This window comes from Echinops telfairi, unplaced genomic scaffold, assembly GCF_000313985.2.
Source record: "Echinops telfairi isolate 266 unplaced genomic scaffold, ASM31398v2 ScPeMD7_4;HRSCAF=17, whole genome shotgun sequence".
NCBI lineage: Eukaryota > Metazoa > Chordata > Mammalia > Afrosoricida > Tenrecidae > Echinops > Echinops telfairi.
Window position 1 is genome coordinate 40,649,767 of NW_022103900.1, and position 1,587 is coordinate 40,651,353.

At 33.8% G+C, this 1,587-nt stretch overlaps 1 protein-coding gene across 1 annotated transcript in view; it reads left to right on the forward strand.

Moving 5' to 3' along the window:
* Positions 1-1,587, forward strand: part of UGGT1 (UDP-glucose glycoprotein glucosyltransferase 1) — a 176,198-nt gene that overhangs the window by 113,753 nt on the left and 60,858 nt on the right. Inside the window, exon 22 of the mRNA XM_004703949.2 lies at positions 770-900. Coding sequence (XP_004704006.2) covers positions 770-900 — 131 coding nt within the window. The remainder of the gene's footprint in view (positions 1-769; positions 901-1,587) is intronic.

Consider the following 1,587-nt stretch of genomic DNA (forward strand, 5'->3'; position numbering starts at 1 on the left):
TTGCTCTCAGAACATAAAGCAGCAAGATCTTTGATAAATTAAGTATTCATGCCTATGAAACCATGTCTTCATAAATTTGCTTTTATAGTTTGTGTGCTCAAGAAGAGCTAAATTGGTTTAGGCTTCAAATATTTCATAAATATTTACAGCCACTAAAATTAGGGCTAAGATGAGCACTGCAAACTTTAGATTCCTAGCATTTACAGCAGATTTTCTGATTTTGGTTTTGTTTATGTTCATTGTTCGTTCTTGTTATAGATATTGTAGAGCCAGTTCTGACTCATAGCAGCGCTATGTACAACAGAATGGAACCAGTGCCCTGTTTTTCCCATGCCTTCCTCATAATTGCTCTTACGTTTGACCCATTGTTGCAGCCACTGTGTCAATCAGTCTTGCTTTTCTGTCACTGCCCCTGTACCACATAGAAATAATGTCCTTTTCCAGAGACTGGTATTGCCTAATAACATGGCCAACTCAGTGAAAACTCTGCTTCTATTTTATTGTGTTTTATTTTCAGAGTTTGATTTTACTGTAAAAATAGAGTGAACTTTAAAGGTTTAAACAATGTAATTGAGAAATTGTAAAGTAACTATATACTGTAACTACATTAATTGATTTGAATTTTAAAAAATTTCTTTGTATTTGTACATATGGCCTGTCTTTAAAGTAACTTGTTTTGTAAAACAGACTCAGGATGACAAAGGACTCCTTGATTTTGCTGATTACAGATAGGTCTCCAACAGTGACCGTATTGATCTTTTTTCCCCAGATTATTGGGCCATTGGAGGATAATGAATTGTTTAATCAAGATGATTTCCATCTGCTAGAAAATATTGTACTAAAAACTTCAGGACAGAAAATAAAATCTCATATTCAACAGCTTCAAGTAGAAGAAGATGTGTAAGTGTCACTATAGAAGAAACTAGTTGCTTCATGTCATAGAGGCTGTATTAATTGAACTTTGCTCACAAGCAAATTTAGAATTACAGATTATTTACATATGCTACCACTTCCAAAGATTGAGCCCTGATGGTGTAGTGGTTAGCTGTTGGACTGCAATACGCATGGTCAGCAGTTCAATACCACCTAGCTGCTTTGCGGAAGAAAGACTGGGCTTTCTACTCCTGTCAATAGTTGCAGTCTCATAAACCCAGGTGGCATGACTGTGAGTCAGCAATGATTCGATGGCATTGATTTTGAGTTTTGAGACTTATTCCAAGGTAGTTTATTTCCAAATTTAAAATGTAATATCGCTCTTTAGTTAAAGGTTTAATTTATGTTTCCTTTGACTCAAGCTGATTTATTTCATAGAATAATATTTAAAGAAATGAATTAGTTCCCCTGCCCTTTTTTGGGTAAATTTTATTATGAAAAATTTCAAGAATATATCCCTGGTGTATTTCTGTAAAGAACTATTTCCTTTATCACATGTTCAATTCCCCTTTAGTTCTTTGTGTGTACAGGAGAGGATAGGTGGTTTCACTGCTTTTATTACCAGTTCACAATCATAAATAGTTTCTCTTTCTTCCTACAAAGATTATACTGAATTGTTGATGCTTATTTTCATTTTTATTGTTTATTTAGTTA